Source organism: Coregonus clupeaformis, unplaced genomic scaffold (genome assembly GCF_020615455.1).
Source record: "Coregonus clupeaformis isolate EN_2021a unplaced genomic scaffold, ASM2061545v1 scaf0226, whole genome shotgun sequence".
NCBI lineage: Eukaryota > Metazoa > Chordata > Actinopteri > Salmoniformes > Salmonidae > Coregonus > Coregonus clupeaformis.
In genome coordinates, this window is record NW_025533681.1 from 473153 (window position 1) to 493653 (window position 20501).

The 20501-nt window shown below is 42.7% G+C and overlaps 1 protein-coding gene across 1 annotated transcript in view; it reads left to right on the top strand.

Annotated features, from left to right (window-relative positions):
- LOC123484201 overlaps positions 1 to 19978 on the top strand; it is a 34681-nt gene extending 14703 nt beyond the window's left edge. Inside the window, exons 7-20 of the mRNA XM_045214265.1 lie at positions 4709 to 4862; positions 5176 to 5318; positions 5419 to 5512; positions 5827 to 5979; positions 7820 to 7969; positions 9776 to 9985; positions 10281 to 10427; positions 10785 to 10937; positions 13305 to 13522; positions 13797 to 13980; positions 14168 to 14326; positions 14671 to 15009; positions 16850 to 18577; positions 19401 to 19978. Of these exons, the coding sequence (XP_045070200.1) occupies positions 4709 to 4862; positions 5176 to 5318; positions 5419 to 5512; positions 5827 to 5979; positions 7820 to 7969; positions 9776 to 9985; positions 10281 to 10427; positions 10785 to 10937; positions 13305 to 13522; positions 13797 to 13980; positions 14168 to 14326; positions 14671 to 15009; positions 16850 to 18553 (3808 nt within the window). The 3' untranslated portion in view covers positions 18554 to 18577; positions 19401 to 19978. The remainder of the gene's footprint in view (positions 1 to 4708; positions 4863 to 5175; positions 5319 to 5418; positions 5513 to 5826; positions 5980 to 7819; positions 7970 to 9775; positions 9986 to 10280; positions 10428 to 10784; positions 10938 to 13304; positions 13523 to 13796; positions 13981 to 14167; positions 14327 to 14670; positions 15010 to 16849; positions 18578 to 19400) is intronic.
- Positions 19979 to 20501: the final 523 nt, after the last annotated feature.

Genomic DNA, 20501 nt, shown 5'->3' on the forward strand with positions numbered 1-20501 from the left:
GATCCCATGGCATAGTGTTTATGAACTGACACGCAAAACGACACCGGATTCAAAAATTAGAATCTTTCAATTTAAATTATTATATAAAATTCTTGCTACCAATAGAATGTTATTTATATGGGGGATACAATCTTCCCAGCTCTGCAGATTTTGCTGTGAAGAGATAGAATCATTAGATCATTTGTTTTGGTTCTGTCCATTTGTAGCTTGTTTTTGGACACAGGTCCAGGAATGGCTAAAGGATTGCAATATTTACCTGGAACTAACCTTGCAGATAGCATTACTGGGTGATCTGAAAAGTCATAGTCAATCAATCAATAATATAATAATACTTTTAGCAAAAATGTTTATTTTTAATTCACAATCTGTAGAAGCAATGAGAATAGAAAGGTTCAGAACTTTTGTAAAACATCACAGTACGGTTGAAATATATATGGCAAATAGAAATCCTATATGGATGGTGTTAAGAGATAGATGGGAGGTATTGAATAGAGTTGAAGGATGGGACTAATAACAAATAACAACAAATAATAACAAAGATAGCTAATAATGTAAGCATACTGTGTCCATAATAAGTATATAGGTTGTATGTTGGGAGCTTTTGGGAAAGAGCACAGTTAGAAAGATATGGCATTTAGAAGCAAACCGGATGGACATCATGAAAATGATCGGAGAGGTTGAGAGTAGAAGAAGTTCAGGAGCAAAAAAATAAATATATATATATATATATATATATATATATATATATATATATATATATATATATATATATAGATATAGAATTATTGTAAAATTAACTCTGTCCATAAGGTGTAGATAGTAAGTATAGACCGGAAGTAGAGGCCTGGGCGTTGTTGTTCACTAATTTACTCCAAGTAGGGAAAGGATGGTGGGGTTGAAAAGTAATAAAGGGGAATATATATATAAAAAATAAAAATAAACATGGGGGATTGGAAGTGATGCAGACAATTACATTGATAGAAGATACAATCTATCTGCAATATTAAGCTGATCCATCCCCCAAAAAAAAAAAAAAAAATAAATAACAGTTTACGTCAGGATGAACTCATGGAAAATGTATTCAAGATGAAAGGGTTTGATGTTTACAATTGGATGAATGGAAAACATACTTGGTGAATAAGATTATGTATTGTTTTTCTATTAACACTCCTGTTGCGTAACTAACAAGACATTCTGGCATTAGAACCAATGCCCTAATGGCAACTGAAGCCGACATTGAAATTATTCTTGCCATAGTCTGAGTTTCACTCATAACAAATGCGGTCCAGATAATTGCCATGGAATCAATTCGGGGGAATTCATTCCTGACATTCTCTTTGTATTATCCAATGCTCCAGCTTTTAGCATGACACGGATTTCGCAAGCCCCTGTGTCTCAGTAAAAGTGTTCTGTGTCGGAGTTGGAGCGACAAGTGTATGCCAAAAGCATATATAGATGAATATAGTGAAAGACATTTTGGGGGAGATTATACTATATGATAAACCTGCTCCTAATTTCTTCAGCAGATGTGTGCAGAGTGCCTCATAAGTATGGTATGGCCTAGTGACCAGGGACACAGACGGATGTAGCTTATAAAGCTTATTGAACAGAAGTATACTGGTCAGTTACCATGTTAGTCATTCGACTGTGGGTTAACTGCACTTGTGTATTTAAAGTTACATTTTGGAAGTTTAATTACAAATGTTCCGATTTTGGATTTAAATTGTATGGCTTACAGAGGCAGTAACACATGTCTTAACCCATTGAACCATAAAATCCAAAGTTTTAGGGTATCAAACTTTTGAAATATAAACAAATGACCCACATTCCAAGCATCTGTGTGGAGAGGTGTGCCCATTTCTGTCCAGTGAGTATCAGTATCACAAACTTTGTATTTTAGTTGTAAGGGCGGCAATGGGCTCTCTTCTGTCAAAACCAGAAATAGGTTTCCTTAACGGTCGCCAGAAAGCACGTTCGAATTAAAGACAACCGACAAGACACGACATACACAAAGTGTTCCTTTTTGATTCCGAGATTTCCGACTCCTCCCAGCTGTTCCCTCGCTGTTTAATAGTTTCTTTAAAAAACAAAAGCACTTTCCTGAAACCATGACCTCACCCCTTCAGAGGGGGGTGACATCATTACTTTGTACCCCTGCCAGCCCCAGTCACTCACTCCAAGGACAAAGCCCTCTGTCTGTTCAGATTGTCATGGTTGTCATGGTTGCATAACATTTTGTTAGCTAGTTCAGCATATCTGGTGGATCCAAACAGTGTTGTTCATCCTGGTATTTCTGAGTCATGTGACACGTCTCCAAGCAGAAGCGCTCTAGACATGTTGAGGAGTGCTCAAACTTGTGGGTATGACTCGAAAACCCTAAAGAATATACAGTAAAACTGATTAAGAGGCATCCGCAGCTGCTACAAATGATCCACTTTGGACATATTGTCTCTAATGCATGACAATAGGTGCTAAGCTGTGGTTAAGTGGCATCACTCCCATCGCTATGTACTACGGCCCTGGAGACCAGAGTTCAAGCCTCGTGTCCACCCTTCTGACCTCTCCCCCACATCTATCTTCCCCTTGGTTTCCAATCTGCCTACACTTGAAGTCGGAAGTTTACATACACTTAGGTTTGAGTAATTAAAACTAGTTTTTCAACCACTCCACAAATTTCTTGTTAACAAACTATAGTTTTGGCAAGTCGGTTAGGACATCTACTTTGTGCATGACACAAGTAATTTTTCCAACAATTGTTTACAGACAGATTATTTCACTTATAATTCACTGTATCACAATTTCAGTGGGTCAGAAGTTTACATACACTAACTTGACTGTGCCTTTAAACAGCTTAGAAAATTAGAAAATTCCAGAAAATTATGTCATGGCTATAGAGGCTTCTGATAGGCTAATTGACATAATTTGAGTCAATTGTAGGTGTACCTGTGGATGTATTTCAAGGCCCACCTTCAAACTCAGTGCCTCTTTGCTTGACATCATGGGAAAATCTAAAGAAATCAGCCAAGACCTCAGAAAACAACTGTAGACCTCCACAAGTCTGGTTCATCCATGGGAGCAATTTCCAAATGCCTGAAGGTACCACGTTCATCTGTACAAACAATAGTAAGCAAGTATAAACACCATGGGACCACACAGCCGTCATACCGCTCAGGAAGGAGACGCGTTCCTTCTCCTAGAGATGAACGTACTTTGATGCGAAAAGTGCAAATCAATCCCAGAACAACAGCAAAGGACCTTGTGAAGATGCTGGAGGAAACAGGTACAAAAGTATCTATATCCACAGTGAAACAAGTCCTATATCGACATAACCTGAAAGGCCGCTCAGCAAGGAAGAAGCCACTGCTCCAAAACTGCCATAAAAAAACCAGACTACAGTTTGCAACTGCACATGGGGACAAAGATCATACTTTTTGGAGAAATGTCCTCTGGTCTGATGAAACAAAAATATAACTGTTTGGCCATAATGACCATCGTTATGTTTGGAGGAAAAAGGGGGGTGTCTTGCAAGCCGAAGAACACCATCACAACCGTGAAGCACGGGAGTGGCATCATCATGATGTGGGGGTGCTTTGCTGCAGGAGGGACTGGTGCACTTCACAAAATAGATGGCATCATGAGGAAGGAAAATGATGTGGATATATTGAAGCAACATCTCAAGACATCAGTCAGGAAGTTAAAGCTTGGTCGCAAATGGGTCTTCCAAATGGACAATGACCCCAAGCATACTTCCAAAGTTGTGGCAAAATGGCTTAAGGACAACAAAGTCAAGGTGTTGGAGTGGCCATCACAAAGCCCTGACCTCAATCCTATAGAATATTTGTGGAAAGAACTGAAAAAGCATGTGCGAGCAAGTAGGCCTACAAACCTGATTCAGTTACACCAGCTCTGTCAGGAGGAATGGGCCAAAATTCACCCAACTTATTGTGGGAAGCTTGTGGAAGGCTACCCGAAACGTTTGACCCAAGTTAAACAATTTAAAGGCAATGCTACCAAATACTAATCCCACTGGGGATGTGATGAAATAAAAAAATAAAAAATTCACATTCTTAAAATAAGGTGGTGATCCTAACTGACCTAAGACAGGGAATTTTTACTAGGATTAAATGTCAGGAATTGTGAAAAACTGAGTTTAAATGTATTTGGCTAAGGTGTATGTAAACTTCATACTTCAACTGTACATAAAAAGCACTAAAATACAATATGTGTTTATATTAACACTCCACACCACAATGCTATTCTCTCATCTTGTTTGTGGTACTGGAAATAAAAGCCTCAGGAAACACAATTTCCCTAGTATATCACCAGGGTGTATAAACCAGTGTTTGCTGTGGAGAATAAGCATAATATCATTCATTGTAAAAGACTACTCCCGGACACGCGATTACCTCTGCATGTTTATTGTTGTCAACATTTTGGACGGTGACAATTTTGAGTGAGGTCTCTAACCGAAACCACAACCACAACAACAGCAACAACAACGTGCAGAGGTAATCAAATGTGCAGGAATAGTATTTTACAGTGATTTATCATGATTATGGCCCATTCACTCACATTAACCGTTCTATTTCATTACCAATTAACCTAGCACTGAGAGTGTCAACTGGCCTTCCGGATGAGGTAGGGTAGGGTCACTATCATTGATAGAACCAGGGTTACAAGAAGTAACACACAATGTTTTGCCATGCAGGAGCGAGTGGCCAGATTTGCCCACCACCCCTGCCATAGACTTCTCCTGTGATGAACCTGACCCACTGAGTCAAACCAGAGATACGGAACATGAGGCCCAGAGGATCATGGGAAAGGATATCAAAGAGGAACAGAACCGTCTCAAAGGGTTCGAGGTCAGCAGATCCATTTTTCAAATATCTCTGATATTCTCGTAAAAAATTGAAAGTTGTTAAAGGGAAAGTTCACACAAATTACACAATTAAGATAGTTCACCCAAATTACAACATTACATGTAGGTTTCCTTACCTTTTAAGCAGTCGATTAAAAACAAATATGTTATTTTGTAATTTGGGGTGTAATTTGGGTGAACTATTATGAAAAGGGTAACTCATCAGTATAGGTGGTACTTGATACCTCTGTAAAATAGTATTTTCACTCTAATTATATGACCTACTAATGACCTGTGTAATTTCCTTTTGTTTTTAGAACATGAAAGACTGTGGGGTCCCCAGGAAGCTGACTGTTAGTCAAGTTGAAGAACAGCCTTCCAAAAGCTATGCCCGAGTCTCCTGTCACACCACCAGCCAGCTGGATGACTTGACTGGAAGACGGCGCATGGAGAGGCAAAGGTATAGACTTTCATCAACTTCTTGTTTTCTGAAACCAGATGAAATTGTTGATGACACTTCAAGCAGAACATTAAGTTAAACACATCTGCTTGCTTTGCAGAAAGGACCAGACAACCTATTTGAACACTTGTTCTCCATGTTGCCAATCAGAACTTGGTGTTCAGTTGCAAAGTTCTACCACATCTGCTGATAAGGTAGCTATGGATTGATTTCTGGTGTTTCTTGTGGTCTGCTACTACAGTACTAATCCTTTAGTGTAAATATCCAATGACAATGTCCGCGAGAGGAACAGGGTGTTGATTTTAATGGGGTTTACAACTTTGATACGGTGTAAACATCGAGAGTGAACCCCCAGTGTACTGTAGTTTTCCTTGATCTGCAATTGATTGAAATTGGGCCTGGATGCATCCCACTGGGTTAACCAAACATCACTTCCTCCTCTTGTTTTCTCTCTTCCTCTCCCTGTTTCCTCACTTCCTCTTCCTTTCCTGTTTCTTGATGGTTGAAGACTCTGTCATGGCTGAAAGACAACCTTGCTATGGCAACCCCCAGCCACCACACAGCCAGTCTGAGTGGTCCAGAGGTGACTAAAAACCTGCCAGCTGATATGCACCAGGATAATGTTGTTTCAAACACCATCTGCTTAGACCTGTCCAAGACGGTAAGTCTGGTAGCTTTTCTTTGCATAATATGCAGTCCTTGCAATAGTACTTATCGGATTCAGAAAGTTTTACATTGGGCAATTGGACTGAACAAAAATATAAACGCAACATGTAAAGTGTTGGACCAATGTTTCATGAGCTGAAATAAAAGATCCCAGAAATGTTCCATATGCACATAAAGCTTATTTCTCGCAGATTTTGTTTATATCCCTGTTAGTGAGCATTTCTCCTTTGCCAAGATAATCCATCCACCTGACAGGTGTGGCATATCAAGAAGCTGATTAAACAATATGATCATTACACAAGTGCACCTTGTGCTGGGGACAATAAAAGGCCACACTAAAATGTACAGTTTTGCCACACAACACAATGCCACAGATGTTTCAAGTTTTGAGGGAGCGTGCAATTGGCATGCTGACTGCAGGAATGACCACCAGAGCTGTTGCCAGAGAATGTAATGTTCATTTCTCTACTGTAAGCCGCCTCCAACGTCGTTTTAGAGAATTTGGCAGTACGCCCAATCGGCCTCACAACCGCAGACCATGTGTAACCACGCCAGCCCAGGACATCCACATCTGGCTTCTTCACCTGCGGGGTCGTCTGAGACCAGCCACCCGGACAACTGATGAAACTGTGGGTTTGCACAACCGAAGATATTTCTGTACAAACTGTCAGAAACCGTCTCAGGGAAGCTCATCTGTGTGCTCGTCATCCTCACCAGGGTCTTAATCTGACTGAAGTTTGTCATAACCGACTTCAGTGGGCAAATGCTCACCTTCGATGGCCACTGGCACATTGGAGAAGTGTGCTCTTCACGGATGAATCAACTGTACCGGGCAGATGGCAAACAGCGTGTATGGCGTTGTTCGGGTGAGTGGTTTGCTGATGTCAACGTTGTGAACAGAGTGCCCTATGGTGGCGGTGGGGTTATGCTGTTATGCATTGTATGCATTATGCACATTGTTGACATCAGCAAACCGCTCACCCGCAGGCATAAGCTACGGATAACCAACACAGTTGCATGAATGCCATGACGAAATCCTGAGGCCCATTGTCGTGCCGTTCATCCGCCGCCATCACCTCATGTTTTAGCATGATAAAGCACGGCCCCATGTCGCAAGGATCTGTACACAATTCCTGGAAGCTGAAAATGTCCCAGTTCTTCCATGGCCTGCATACTCACAAGACATGTCACCCATTGAGCATGTTTGGGATGCTCTGGATTGACGTATACGACAGATTGTTCCAGTTCCCACCAAAATATCCAGCAACTTCGCATAGGCATTGAAGACGAGTGGGACAACATTCCACAGGCCATGATCAACAGCCTGATCAACTATGCGAAGATGTGTTGCACTGTATGAGGCAAATGGTGGTCACACCAGATACTGACTGGTTTTCTGATCCACGCCCCTGGCTTTCTTTGAAGGTATCTGTGACCAACAGATGCATATATGTATTCCCAGTCATGTGAAATCCATAGTTTAGGGCCTAATTTATTTATTTGAATTGAATTACTTCCTTATATGAACTGTAACTCAGTAAAATCTTTGAGATTGTTGCATGTTGCGTTAAAATGTTTGTTCAGTATATGTATGATGGGGTTTACAGAGGCTATCAGAGTTGGGGTCATTAATTCTGGCAAAGGGTTTAAAGGGTTTAAATTGATCTGATAAATCAAGGACGCCACTTTCAGTATCAGGATTATCCAATTCACTAATAGAATTGCCAATTCAGAAATGAATTAATGTCACTGTTAAAATGGAACAGATTTTATTTTATCCTACAAAATGACATAATAGACTAGAGCAAACATTCATGTTCCATGCTTTGGGACAGGAAAAGCCAGTGTCAACCCAAGGCCAGCACCAAGGAGGTGTGAAGATGAAGGACCTCCTTGGCCAAGTGGAGACGTTATGGGACGTTCTGAGGAGAAGACACCATAGAAGAATGATTGATGCAAACTGCTCTGAGATGCTCAACTTGGAGGTATTGATTATTGGTGTCTATACAGTGGGGGAAAAAAGTATTTAGTCAGCCACCAATTGTGCAAGTTCTCCCACTTAAAAAGATGAGAGAGGCCTGTAATTTTCATCATAGGTACACGTCAACTATGACAGACAAAATGAGAAAAGAAAATCCAGAAAATCACATTGTAGGATTTTTAATGAATTTATTTGCAGATTATGGTGGAAAATAAGTATTTGGTCAATAACAAAAGTTTCTCAATACTTTGTTATATACCCTTTGTTGGCAATGACACAGGTCAAATGTTTTCTGTAAGTCTTCACAATGTTTTCACACACTGTTGCTGGTATTTTGGCCCATTCCTCCATGCAGATCTCCTCTAGAGCAGTGATGTTTTGGGGCTGTCGCTGGGCAACACGGACTTTCAACTCCCTCCAAAGATTTTCTATGGGGTTGAGATCTGGAGACTCCAGGACCTTGAAATGCTTCTTACGAAGCCACTCCTTCGTTGCCCGGGCGGTGTGTTTGGGATCATTGTCATGCTGAAAGACCCAGCCACGTTTCATCTTCAATGCCCTTGCTGATGGAAGGAGGTTTTCACTCAAAATCTCACGATACATGGCCCCATTCATTCTTTCCTTTACATGGATCAGTTGTCCTGGTCCCTTTGCAGAAAAACAGCCCCAAAGTATGATGTTTTCACTCCCATGCTTCACAGTAGGTATGGTGTTCTTTGGATGCAACTCAGCATTCTTTGTCCTCCAAACACGACGAGTTGAGTTTTTACCAAAAAGTTCTATTTTGGTTTCATCTGACCATATGACATTCTCCCAATCCTCTTCTGGATGCACTCTAGCAAACTTCAGACGGGCCTGGACATGTACTGGCTTAAGCAGGGGGACACGTCTAGCACTGCAGGATTTGAGTCCCTGGCGGCGTAGTGTGTTACTGATGGTAGGCTTTGTTACTTTGGTCCCAGCTCTCTGCATGTCATTCACTAGGTCCCCCCATGTGGTTCTGGGATTTTTGCTCACCGTTCTTGTGATCATTTTGACCCCACGGGTGAGATCTTGCGTGGAGCCCCAGATCGAGGGAGATTATCAGTGGTCTTGTATGTCTTCCATTTCCTAATAATTGCTCCCACAGTTGATTTCTTCAAACCAAGCTGCTTACCTATTGCAGATTCAGTCTTCCCAGCCTGGTGCAGGTCTACAATTTTGTTTCTGGTGTCCTTTGACAGCTCTTTGATCTTGGCCATAGTGGAGTTTGGAGTGTGACTGTTTGAGGTTGTGGACAGGTGTCTTTTATACTGATAACAAGTTCAAACAGGTGCCATTAATACAGGTAACGAGTGGAGGACAGAGGAGCCTCTTAAAGAAGAAGTTACAGGTCTGTGAGAGCCAGAAATCTTGCTTGTTTGTAGGTGACCAAATACTTATTTTCCAGCATAATCTGCAAATAAATTCATAAAAAATCCTACAATGTGATTTTCTGGATTTTCTTTTCTCAATTTGTCTGTCATGGTTGACGTGTACCTATGATGAAAATTACAGGCCTCTCTCATCTTTTTAAGTGGGAGAACTTGCACAATTGGTGTCTGACTAAATACTTTTTTTCCCCACTGTATATTGGTCTGGGCCTGTATTCATAGTGTCTCAGAGTAGGAGTGCTGATGTAGGATCAGTTATGTATTTTAGATCATAATGAATACAATTATATGGATAGAGGGACCTGATCCTAGATCAGCACTCCTATTCTGAGACGCTCTTTGGTCCCCAGAGGGCAATTTATGCAGCATTGAAGGCAAATCCATGCTATCCTTTGTAGAGGGATAGCAATCATGAGACGGACAAGGATCGGCTCGAAGGACGCCTGTCGGAATACAGGGCAACCACGGAAAATGTGGAATTCTGGAGCGCCCCAGATGTCAAGGATCTCTCTGAGACCTTGGAGGAAAACGACAGAGGAATGCTGACAGAGCTGATGAGGTGTCTTGACCAGGATGAAAATGTTTATCATTGTGAGGTAGAGGAACAGGTAAGGTTTCCGCTTTATCAGTTTACGTGGTTTTCCAATACCACTTTATTCATGTCCTTCTTTCAACTATGTGTCCTCAAACCTCCGTAAAAGGAAGGTGGGGTGCGTTTTTTTTCTAGAGACATACACTCCCACTAAAACTCCCATTAGACCTCAACAAGACATGTCACTGGCTGTGCAGGCAAAGCTAACCACAAAGCAAACCACACTCGAATTCTTTCATCAGATAATTTATTAGATTAATACAACCACAATCTACCAAAATACTGAGTAATTTATTTGAGTATCATGGCAGACCCTTACTGGACAAATGGATGACCAGGGGTGCATGGACGACCCTATGGAGGAATTGGTGGGGGTCCAGGAGGACCTCAGTGAAGCAGTGGAGAAAAGAGGACATTCCTTCTATCAAAGTCAAGACACCCAAGAACTTATGAGTCAGGTAGGAGATGTCTGAACAGTTTTTTATTTGGATATGGTCCTCTGTAGCTCATTTGGTAGAGCATGGTGCTTGCAACACCAGGATAGTGGGTTTGATTCTCGGGACCACCCGTAAGTAAAATATATGCACGCATGACTGTGTCGCTTTGGTTAAAAGCGTCTGCTAAATGCCATGTATTATTTTCTATTGATTTTAACATAAAAAACACCACAAATTAGCACACTAAAGAGGATGGCTGAAGTAGTGTAACCAGTCAATGCTAGTAAAATGTTTCTGTTACTATTGTTCAGTTTGCGAAACTCTACAAGCACAAACATACATTTTTTACCACCCTTCCCCTCCCCTCTCCTCTACTAGCACTCAACACTGACGCTGCGCATTAACCAGCTCCTGTCCAGGTGTGCAGAGTTCAGCATGGACATTCTGGACACTGAGACAGACATGGCTGTCAGATGTGAGCCCTATAGTTCTGAACACGAGGGACTACAGGAGCAACAGGATGAGCTAGAGGTATATACAGTGGGGAGAACAAGTATTTGATACACTGCCAATTTTGCAGGTTTTCCTACTTACAAAGCATGTAGAGGTCTGTAATTTTTATCATAGGTACACTTCAACTGTGAGAGACAGAATCTAAAACAAAAATCCAGAAAATCACATTGTATGATTTTTAAGTAATTCATTTGCATTTTATTGCATGACATAAGTATTTGATACATCAGAAAAGCAGAACTTAATATTTGGTGCAGAAACCTTTGTTTGCAATTACAGAGATCATACGCAAAATCGGCAGTGTATCAAATACTTGTTCTCCCCACTGTATATAGTGTTGTATATATAGTCCACTGTCTTCAGATATATTATGTATGCTTCTGTTTGCTTTATCTCTCTATAGCATTGTACACTGCTCAAAAAAATAAAGGGAACACTTAAACAACACAATGTAACTCCAAGTCAATCACACTTCTGTGAAATCAAACTGTCCACTTAGGAAGCAACACTGATTGACAATACATTTCACATGCTGTTGTGCAAATGGAATAGACAACAGGTGGAAATTATAGGCAATTAGCAAGACACCCCCAATAAAGGACTGGTTTTGCAGGTGGTGACCACAGACCACTTCTCAGTTCCTATGCTTCCTGGCTGATGTTTTGGTCACTTTTGAATGCTGGCGGTGCTTTCACTCTAGTGGTAGCATGAGACGGAGTCTACAACCCACACAAGTGGCTCAGGTAGTGCAGCTCATCCAGGATGGCACATCAATGCGAGCTGTGGCAAGAAGGTTTGCTGTGTCTGTCAGCGTAGTGTCCAGAGCATGGAGGCGCTACCAGGAGACAGGCCAGTACATCAGGAGACGTGGAGGAGGCCATAGGAGGGCAACAACCCAGCAGCAGGACTGCTACCTCCGCCTTTGTGCAAGGAGGAGCAGGAGGAGCACTGCCAGAGCCCTGCAAAATGACCTCCAGCAGGCCACAAATGTGCATGTGTCTGCTCAAACGGTCAGAAACAGACTCCATGAGGGTGGTATGAGGGCCCGACATCCACAGGTGGGGGTTGTGCTTACAGCCCAACACCGTGCAGGACGTTTGGCATTTGCCAGAGAACACTAAGATTGGCAAATTCGCCACTGGCGCCCTGTGCTCTTCACAGATGAAAGCAGGTACACTGAGCACGTGACAGACGTGACAGAGTCTGGAGACGCCGTGGAGAACGTTCTGCTGCCTGCAACATCCTCCAGCATGACCGGTTTGGCGGTGGGTCAGTCATGGTGTGGGGTGGCATTTCTTTTGGGGGCCTCCATGTGCTCGCCAGAGGTAGCCTGACTGCCATTAGGTACCGAGATGAGATCCTCAGACCCCTTGTGAGACCATATGCTGGTGCGGTTGGCCCTGGGTTCCTCCTAATGCAAGACAATGCTAGACCTCATGTGGCTGGAGTGTGTCAGCAGTTCCTGCAAGAGGAAGGCATTGATGCTATGGACTGGCCCGCCCGTTCCCCAGACCTGAATCCAATTGAGCGCATCTGGGACATCATGTCTCGCTCCATCCACCAACGCCACGTTGCACCACAGACTGTCCAGGAGTTGGCGGATGCTTTAATCCAGGTCTGGGAGGAGATCCCTAAGGAGATCATCCACCACCTCATCAGGAGCATGCCCAGGCGTTGTAGGGAGGTCATACAGTTACGTGGAGGCCACACACACTACTGAGCCTCATTTTGACTTGTTTTAAGGACATTACATCAAAGTTGGATCAGCCTGTAGTGTGGTTTTCCACTTTAATTTTGAGGGTGACTCCAAATCCAGACCTCCATGGGTTGATACATTTGATTTCCATTGATAATTTTTGTGTGATTTTGTTGTCAGCACATTCAACTATGTAAAGAAAAAAGTATTTAATAAGATTATTTCATTCATTCAGATCTAGGATGTGTTATTTTAGTGTTCCCTTTATTTTTTTGAGCAGTGTATTAATCATTTTTCTAGAATTGTCAGATCTCATCTCAGATATATAGACTTTACTGTGTTTAAAGTCCAAACATTATTATTAAAGGGATAGTTCTCTCAAACTATCCAGCAGATAGCTGTCAATAGTGTAAGGTGCTTAGCTATCCAGTCATGATGAGTTCAATCATACTAGCCATGGTAGCCCTCTGTAGAATGAAAGACCAGAAAAAATATAGATTTTGTTTTCATAGCAAACCCTATGTCCAATATATATCATAAGATTATGACAGGCGTTATTAGTTCAGAACTCACTAAATTTGATTGGTTTTGAGACTCTGTCAGGCTTAAACTCAGATGCAAACATATTCATGCCACTTGAAAAAGTTAATTGTTCCACATATAAAACATACAGTATGATCTTCTTTCAGATGGACTATCAGGTCATAAAAGAGGAGGTGGAGGAGATGGAGGGACTGGCTTCGCGACTACAGGTCCTCCTACCTGAGAAGGCAGGGGCTTTGGGGGAGGATGCCCATGCGACCCAACAAGCTTGGGAGGAGTTTGGCTGGAGCATGGCGGAGAACCAATGCCGCCTCCAACAATTTCGGCAACTGCAAGACTTTCTTAGGGCCTACCTGGCCATGATGTGAGTGATTACACATGATGTCAAATATTGTTCTTGGTACAACTGGTTCTTGGTGCAATTGGTAATTGGTACAACTGGAAGGTTGTGCCTGTTTTGTCCTGAGTAATGTACTGTATTACAGCTGCATGTATATTTTTGTGCTCATGAATGCTTATTAGGTTTATTGTAATAACCAATGTACCTACTGAGCTCTCTCTCTCCCCCCTCCCTCTCTCTCTCTCACTCTCTCTATCTTTCTTTCTCTCTCACTCTCTCTCCGATGTCTCCCCTACAGCTCATGGACAGAGGACACGCGGACTTGCATTTTCTCAGAGGCTTCAGCCCAGCAGTGGTTACTGGCAGAATCGAGTGTTCCATCGGAGCTAGATCTGAGGATAGAGCAGAAGTTTGACGAGTTTGACAAGCTCGCTGCTGCTGGGCAGAAGCTTATCAAGGAGCGACATCACTTGGCAGATATTGTGAGTTATTTTACAACAGGGGTCACAAACATATTTTGCCCTGGGGGCCACAGCCTTTGAAAAGACTGTGTTTAATTAAATTATTTATACTTTCACGTGTTTTAAAAATGGAACTAGTCTAGTTGGACAAACCCCAATGACCCAACCATTAGAAGAGACTGAAAATATCTGGCAACTGTTTCTACAGATAAAGGAGAGGACTGAGGAACTTCAAAGCATGCTGGGATGGATCCTGGTGTACTGGAGAGCTCAGAAAGACCAGCTGGGTCAGGAGAAGTCAAGGGATTCAAGAACAAGTGATGCCAATCAGGCAGACGCAACCAGATTTTCACAAGATCAACCCCAGGTAGGATAACCCCCTAAAAAAAATAGAATAATAATAAATACATTTTAAAAAGGATATCCCTGCTTTCACGCTAATACGATTGATTCGTTATAACAAATTGTTTAAGAACAACACCACTGTTCTCTATTAGAATTAGACACATTTAAAGCACTGAACTACATTGATGTGGTGAAGCTACTGTAATGATGTGTATAGAAGACCAAGTGCTCTCTGACGATATTCTACCTGCCCAAATATTGGCAAAATATGCTCCTAAGGATCAAGGCTATTGCAAAAAAACTAAAAACAATGCAAAAATACTAGAAATAGGAGTTATTGAACAAAATCTTTGGTTTCCTTTGCAGAATCTCTGCTCTCTGGCAGAACACAACAAGTCCTCGGAAAGCCTGTCCACAAAGCACAGGCTGATGGTGGCGAGCAGGTTTGAAGGACCACAAAAATCCCAACCGGGGATAGGTCACCATGGAGAAAACTTTGCCAAGCCGGTAAACGTCACACCACACGTCCCCTTGGCTGTGGCAGTCAACTCGTCGCCCAGCATTATCCTTGAAGAGCCCTGTGCTACTGTCACCCCACTGAGCAGCAGCATCAACCTCATCCTCAGTTTTGATCAACAGCCACCAGGGGGCAGTCTGCAGCAGCGGCCAGTAGAGCCAAGGGAGGCAGTTGAACCTGTGCATAGGGTGAGTACAGATCACCACATATTAATATCTACATACCACAAGACAACATCAACCAAATTAAAGGGAGGACGCAAATTCGACAGTCAGATTTGAATTCTGTTGCTGTTGATGTTTGTAAGCAGGAAGTTGACCAAAACGTGTATGATGATGTCATACTGCCAAGTCTACCTATAAGGCACAAATACACTACATGACCAAATGTATGTGGACACCCCTTCAAATTAGTGTATACAATCGAGCACACAGCCATGCGATCTCCATAGACAAACATTGGCAGTAGAATGACCCGTACTGAAGAACTCAGTGACTTTCAATGTGGCACCGTCATAGGATGCCACCTTTCCAACAAGTCAGTTCATAAAATTTCTGCTCTGCTAGAGCTGCCCCGGTCAACTGTAAGTGGAAACGTCTAAGAGCAACAACGTCTCAGCTGCGAAGTGGTAGGCCACACAAGCTAAAGCGTGTGCTGAAGCGCGTATCGCATAAAAATCGTCTGTCCTCGATTGCAACACTCACTACCGAGTTCCAAACTGCCTCTGGAAGCAACATCAGAACAAGAACTGTTAGCCGAGCAGCCGCACACAAGCCTAAGATCACCATGCGCATGTCAGTGTAAAGCTCGCCACCATTGGACTCTGGAACAGTGGAAATGCATTCTCTGGAGGGATGAATCACGTTTCACCATCTGGCAGTCTGACAAACTAATCTGGGTTTGGCAGATGCCAGGAGAACGCTACCTGCCCAAATGCATAGTGCCAACTGTAAAGTTTGGTGGAGGAGGAATGATGGTCTGGGGCTGTTTATCATGGTTCGGGCTAGACGCCCGAGTGAAGGGATATCTTAACGCTACAGCATACAATGACATTCTACACGATTCTGTGCTTCCAACTTTGTGGCAACAGTTTGGGGAAGGCCCTTTCCAGTTTTAGCATGACAATGTCCCCGTGCACAAAGTCCATACAGAAATGGTTTGTCGAGATCGGTGTGGAAGAACTTGACTGGCCTGCACAGAGCCCTGAACTCAACCTCATCGAACACCTTAGGGATGAATTGGAACGCCGACTGCGAGCTAGGCCTAATCGCCCAACGTCAGTGCCCGCCCTCACTAATGCTCTTGTGGCTGAATGGAAGCAAGTCCCTGCAGAATTGTTCCCACATCTAGTGGAAAGCCTTCCCAGAAGAGTGGAGGCTGTTATAGCAGCAAAAGGGGGACCAACTCCATATTAATGCCCATGATTTTGGAAGGAGAAGTTCGACGAGCAGGTGTCCACATACTTTTGGCCATCAAGGCTGAAAAACCCATCCCCACAGCTAATAACACAAAACATATAGTAGAACCTCAAGACATTCATGCACATTTCTATTGTGTTTATCTTAAAAAGGTTTAGATTGGGACTGGGATAGGGAGAGCTGATCCTAATGGCTTAGAGCAGCTATTAGTAAAGGAATGTGCTGTAAGATTTCTGTAAGGTCCCACATGCCAGAAGTGGTGTTTCATCAACTTGGCTCACACTCAGTGGATTAGTCATGGTCAAGCCATTGCCACTGCAGCTGGGTATGAGACCACCTCATACCCATGTGATTTTGATAAGGTTTGCAGAACGTGTGATCCCATTTTGAAGGCTTGCAGCTGAAGTGATGTCTTAAAATAACGTAGTATTTTCCTACAGAATCAACTGCATATTTCATAAAGTTTGCACGAGTATCAGAAATTGGTTCTTCGTAAATGTATCCAAGATGTCTTTGATCATGGTTGCATAAGCATTTAACTTCAATGATCATGAAAGTCACATTTTGCTGAGTTTTGTATTTGATTTCTAATTCTCTTCATCTTTTCCAGGTGAGCACCTATCTGCAAGTCACAGACGGAAGTCCTGTTTGTGAAGACGTGGCATCGCCTCATATCACAGACATGAGCCACGTGTCAACCACCTTTTCCACAAGCTCAACCAACGCTGCTTTCATACCCCAAGTCAGCACTGTCTTGCTCCCCACCTTACCCAGGACCAGTTCCACCTCTACCTTAAAGCTGAAGGGACCGATAAAGAGGAGGAAGAATATGACACACAGGCACACTGTGACTGGCATTGTTGGAATGCCCAAGCCGGAGGGGGTTCCTACCGTGCCCACCGGTGCCACACGCAGAGCCTACACCTGGCCACTGGAGGATAAGAAGGAATGCCATGCCACACAAGGGAGTCCAGTTAATACAGAACTCCAACTGTATATCAAAAATAATTCTGTGGTGAGTGTCATGGATGGCAACTCTTCAGGCACGTCAAGCGTTCCTACCGTTCCTACCATGCAGGGGCATTTCTTGCATGGACTCAATGAGATGACCATTAGGCAACACAAGAGCCACTATGGCGTTATCCCTCTCGGGTCGATGTTGAGTTTTGACCTGCCCAAGGATTGGGGGCAAATCTCACAGATAAGTGCAAAAGACCTCACAACAGAGAAAGTGCCTTTTGAAGCCAATGGGGACAATGCCAGTCCACCTTTGAATCTGTACAGACCATCAGGCTCAAACGCACTCGGTCAGACTCTTGCATCGTCCAAAGTAATTGGACAGACTTTCGCCCTCAGTCCAGAGAAGGAAAGGCATCTTGAAACTGATGGGGAACATGACAGTCTGAATGGTTCACCTTCGAATCTGTGTAGACCGTCAGGCTCAAATACACTCAGTCTAACTCAGAAAGTGATTGGGCAGAATTTCACCCTCAGTCTAGAGGAGGAAAGTATCTGCGAATCAGGGGACTTTGCTGGTCAAAATGGTTCACCTTTGAATCTATACAAATTGGTAGACTCAAATAGACTCAGTCAGATTCACAAAGTGATTGGACATACTTTCGCCCTCAGTCCGAAAGAGGAAAGGAGCTGCGAAACAGCTAGGCAGGACTCACAGAAGGTCAGCTCAGAGTCTGTTTCTCTTTTGGTTCAGTGTATCTCGCTACCTGAGAAAGACGACGTCTATTATGACCTAAGAAGCGCCACAAGGAGTCCTGCTCTTGCTGCAGGACATGAGAACATTTTCTCCAGCACTGTTGGCATCCACGATGAGGATAAGGTCGAGATTTCCATTCCAGTGGCCATTTTGGACTCTAACAAGCAACGCACTGAACCAAACTGCAGCAGCTCGATGATGTATGACCACACCCGCACTGAACTGTCACAGAACCACAAGCACAACTGTTTAAGTGTTCACACCAAGATTCAAGACCTCAATAACCACATATACTTCCCTTCTGCAAAGAGGCAATTCGCTTTCCAAAGTGAACTTCGAGCCGTAGAGATCAAGGGCTTGTCTACTGTGTCTGAAGACTCCACATGGATGGGTGTGCGCAGGTCTGGACGAGTCATTGTGTGCTCTGAGGACAACTGTTGCGTTTGCTCCGACAGCCCTGCACCAATGATGGTATTGGGAAAAGAAACTTCACCCAAACGAGAACCAGATCATATTCATCCTGATCATTGGCAGTTTGAGGAGGAGGAAGAGGAACTGGAGGATATTTGGAATGGCACAGACCAGGAAAGAGCGCCTTGAATTACTGTGGTCCAAAAATATGAGGTACGTAGATCAACTAAAGTGTCCATCTTATATTTGTATATATCTGCACTCAAAACACCCACACGGACACACACACACACACACACACACAATGCATCTGCAAAAGTGTAATATACATACATTCCTGCATCAATATTTCTACACACCAACCAACTGTGATTTCTGAGGTGGCTCTTTTCCACATATGCAAGTTTGAGGTGTGAGTTGGGTATATACAATGGCTTATGAATCAATAGCACCATCTGATGGATACTCAAAGAAGCAACAAAAATGAAATTGACAAGCATTTGCACCCAGAAATATTAGGGATTGGGTAGGTCTGATGCATGCATTGATAAGCTAAAAGCATGCAGTTGAACAGTTCTGTTATGAAATAACAAATCAGTTTCTCTTGATGAGTTTCATGATCACTAATTCTCATGAAATATGCATACATTTGTACATCACAAAACCATTTTGACCATATGCTGATAGTCAATTGGTTTCATTTTGATGATCAAGAATTCTCATGAAATACACACACACACACACACACACACACACACACACACACACACACACACTGCAAAGTGTAGCCTAAGTAAATAAGTAAAAGTGATTTAGATTTCAGACTTTTAGATTTCTATTCTAAATCAAGTTCTACATGGACACCGCATTAGGAAAAGCTTGAAGTGTATGTCTGTTTTAACACAGATAACACCTTTGATACAGCCTGAACATTCTGAGTGAACCATTGTCTGAAATAGATTGAACTGGTTTTGCCTTGAACAACTCAATTTTAATCTTCAACGTATTCTCATGATGTTCCTTCTCCTCCCACCAGGTGGTGCCCATGCCACACTGCAGCACAGACCAGTGACCAACCAGCCAGAGATTAAAGTGGCCCTAAACATAAAGAGTAGGAGTGCTGATCTAGGATCAGTTTGCCTTTTAGATCATAATGAATACGATTATATGGACTGATCCTAGATCAGCACTCCTGCTCTGAGATGCTTTGTGGGATACGGACACAGATCTAGGATCAGCTTATTCTCCCCCTTTTCCAACCTTGACTCCAAATTTACTTTTACTTCACACGTCCTCAGTGACATTAGAGGACTATCGTGTGCAAGCAGTCTGCAAGAATCTCACTACAGGAGACTGAAAACATCTATACAAGACCAAAGGAGTCATGAATGTATTGTGATGCCACATTTTACATAAGGATTCATGTCTTCTTCTTTTTGTTCTGTGTAATGCTTTGATGGGAATAGATCTTCAATAAGGGGAATTAGCTAGAATTCCCCATATTAAACTATTACCTGTGATTTTGACTAGGTATACTCATCCCTTTTAATTTTTAAATTTTATTTTACCCTTATTTTACCAGGTAAGTTGACTGAGAGCACATTCTCATTTACAGCAACGACCTGGGGAATAGTTACAGGGGAGAGGAGGGGGGATGAATGAGCCAATTGGAAGCTGTGGATGATTAGGTGGCCATGATGGTATGAGGGCCAGATTGGGAATTTAGTCAGGACAACCCTACTCTCACGATAAGTGCCATGGGATCTTTAGTGACCACAGAGAGTCAGGAAACCCGTTTAACGTCCCATCCCAAAGACTGATTTGCACTCAATTATTGATGGAGGGCCGAAGAACTACAGTCTTCTCTGTGACTTTTTAATTGGTTACTGGCTGTTACCATGACTTGACTGTCTGATACAACATAAAACAATATAACATTACTGTATGAAGCAGACACATGATGTAGGGTCACAAATAGTGCAATACACTGAACTGAATGGACTTACCCCATTGAATACCATACAAGATTATCTAAATGTATTTGTGTTGTCTCTTTAATGCCACTTGGTGTCTTATTTCTTTCAACTGTGTATGAATTGCATGCAGGGCACATAAAGAAAGAACTGCCATTGCTACC